The sequence below is a fragment of the Gossypium hirsutum genome, chromosome A13, assembly GCF_007990345.1.
Source record: "Gossypium hirsutum isolate 1008001.06 chromosome A13, Gossypium_hirsutum_v2.1, whole genome shotgun sequence".
Taxonomy (NCBI): Eukaryota; Viridiplantae; Streptophyta; class Magnoliopsida; order Malvales; family Malvaceae; genus Gossypium; species Gossypium hirsutum.
Window position 1 is genome coordinate 99,494,931 of NC_053436.1, and position 3,044 is coordinate 99,497,974.

Sequence of the window (3,044 nt, forward strand, 5' to 3'; positions counted from 1 at the left end):
GTCTGGTGGACCGTCATAATTTATATCTGCCTCACCTTATTTGGTAGTACAGGCACAATGGCCTTCTCATAATAACAGATCACCCCTTTTTCCGAACTCATACTAGCGGTCATATTGTAGAATCATATTCGCCAGATGGTATTGGCGAACTTTCCTTGCAACGATCATCCTGACGGACTTTCCCCATATTAGATAGACCTTACAGACTTCCACAAAAGATGGTCCTAACAGACTTCCCACATTAGATGGTCCTAACTGGCTTCCCACAGTAGATAGTCCTGACGGGCTTCCCACATTAGTTAGATTGGTTGTTATTTGTATGTGATTTGGAATATTTATTTAGATTGTGTATATGAATTTGTGATGCATAAATGAGAATAAAAATTAAATTTTAAGATTATGAGATAAACTCGAGTAGTGAATATTATGTATAAATTTTAATATAAAATACCAAATTAAATTTCAAAGATTGAAATTTAATCCAATAATAATAATAAATTCGAAAAAAAATCCTAAACCTTTTGAAATTTCAGTTAAAAGATTACACGAATAGAGTAGATTTCTTGTAATAAAATATTTCAAAATCAAGCTAGCCTCGTATATTTATTTCAAATCATGAAAATATTTAAATATATTTTAAAATTGAGTTAGATAGGCCGGTCCAGTATTAAGATAATATTTTTATTATTTGAGTAGGAACAAATGTATGTGAGATGGAAAATTGAGTTAAAAAACCACACATTAACCCTATAATACTGGGTCAGCTTTGACTATACAAGGTATATCTTTTGATCCAATTGTTCTCAGAAATTACTCTCACGACAGCCAACATACACCACTATTTCCTTCCTTAAATACTCACTTTGCAAGGACAAGTTGACGATAAATTCTAACAAAAACAAAAAATCCAAATAAAGGGTACACAAGCCAAAGTTCATATAAACTAAAATGGCTTTGTTAAACCCAGTTAAGAAACTTATCAATGTAGGCAAATTTGGAGGTAGAGTTGCTTCAGCTGTTAGGCGAAGATATATTCAAGTAATGTTGTTCGTTTTCTTCTCATTTTAATCTTTAGCTTCATTGTTGGTTCTAATACGCAAGTTTTTGTTGGAACTATTGATTGGGCTTATTTCATTTGGCATAGGCAAGTTCAAAGCAAGAGGCTCAAGCATGTGAGAGAGCAAAGGAAACTGTCAAACAAGGAGTTAATGAAGCAAAGGAGGTTAGTGGGAACATGAAATCTAAGACTCATGCGATTGCTAACCAATTAAGTAATATATATATTTTGTGAAGCTAGTTGTTTCAGGTAATTTCGGTAAAAATATCATGGAAACTTGTATTAAGTGTCAAATTGCATTTTTCTCACCCTACTTAAAAATGGACAAAATTAGTCTATGAATATTAGATTAAAGAACAAACTGGTCTTTCTATTAAAAATTTCATTCATTTTTACTGTTAAAAACTAGCATTGCTAACAGAACAATCAAATAGTGACATGTGGTGTTCCAGGTGTACTTCATGTTAACATATGGGAACCAGTCTTTAACGGTAGAAATAGATGTAATTTTTAATCGAAAGACTAATTTACTCTTTGATGTAATATATAAAGATTAATTTATTATTGTTTGAGTAGAAAAATAAAATATAATCCAACTCATTATATAAAAACCACCATTATACTTTTACTGGTAATTATGGGATTGCATGTTTCGGATCAGACACAGATATTTAGAAAATGAAGAGTTCGGATACGTAGTTTTGAAGGTGAAAGTCTGGTGTTGTATTTGGGATTATATTATATTTAATTTTGTGGCAAAAATTTGATAGGTGAACAAGAAGGCAAATAGCAAAGCGCAAAGTGCATGGGACTCAGCAAAAGAGACTGCTCAAAAGGCTAAAGACAATATGTTTGGAAAAGCCGATGAATCGAAGGAAGTTATTAAACAAAATGCAGAAAAGATTAAGCAAAGCATGAACAAAAAGGACTGATCATTTATTACATTTTAAAATCTTAAAACATAGAACAAAATAAATAAATTTGCCCTAAGGTCAACTACCCATTTCTTATTTGGTGCACCTGATTTGGTTCCATCATTCAAAACTATTTACCTTTTATTAGTTTTTTAGGCTATTTTCATGGCTAGCTAATTGCCATTTATTATGATATGTATTACTATTTTGATTACTAATTTTTTGGGAATTTAAAGAATATATCAATATTTGTTGGATTCTCATTATCTGCAATGCTACTAACTAGTTACATTATGCATAAATAAACAAAATAAATTTTCAGTAACAACCTTTATTATCATAATAATAATCACAATCATAATAATAGTAATAGTCACTTTTATTTACCTCTAGTTACATTTCAGTTATTTATGTTTGAAATATTACGTTTTAGTCACTTACGTTAACATATTGTAACATTTTAGTCATTGATTCGTTAATTATCATTAACGGTGTAATGGTAAGCTGATATGACACGTTAAATCATCATTTCAAACAAAAATTTTAGGTTAAATTATATAATTGATCCCTATATTTTCTCATTTTGAACAATTTAAATTTTTTTATGTTCATTTAACTTTCTTTTTTTTTTATTTTTCATTCTCTTCTGCTTCTCCCTCTATTTTCCTCCCTTCTCCATCTCTTTTAACGTAGTTTTTCTATATTTTTCATTTGTTAAAACTTTTTTATGTTTATGAAAAAAGAGAAGGTGAAAGCTGAAACCAAAATAGAAATTACTTCGCATACTCTCACCCCAAAATTACAAACTCTCATTGTCCATTATCGCTTTAACGAACCAATTTGGATCTCTCAATGACCTAGTCCACAAGCTCACCTCACTCGAAGACCTCGTCAGTTGTAACTTATAGCAGTCCACCCTCAACAAATTTTCCCGAGTCTGTTCCCCTAACCTCCTATCCAACCTCCATGATCATCTTATCTAATTACCTACAGCATTCTCGGCCCCTCGAAACTAAGTTTTTTCTTGGATTCTTCAAACAAGCTCTACACTCTCAATGACTAAAACAACAACC

At 30.9% G+C, this 3,044-nt stretch overlaps 1 protein-coding gene across 1 annotated transcript; it reads left to right on the forward strand.

Moving 5' to 3' along the window:
- The first annotated feature begins 881 nt into the window (after window positions 1–881).
- On the forward strand, window positions 882–2,228 carry LOC107911456 (uncharacterized). The gene is made up of 3 exons (XM_016839276.2): window positions 882–1,038; window positions 1,145–1,222; window positions 1,828–2,228. Exons 1-3 carry the CDS (start codon window positions 949–951, stop codon window positions 1,987–1,989), a joined length of 330 nt encoding a protein of 109 aa, XP_016694765.1. The 5' UTR covers window positions 882–948; the 3' UTR covers window positions 1,990–2,228.
- The last annotated feature ends 816 nt before the right edge of the window (window positions 2,229–3,044 follow it).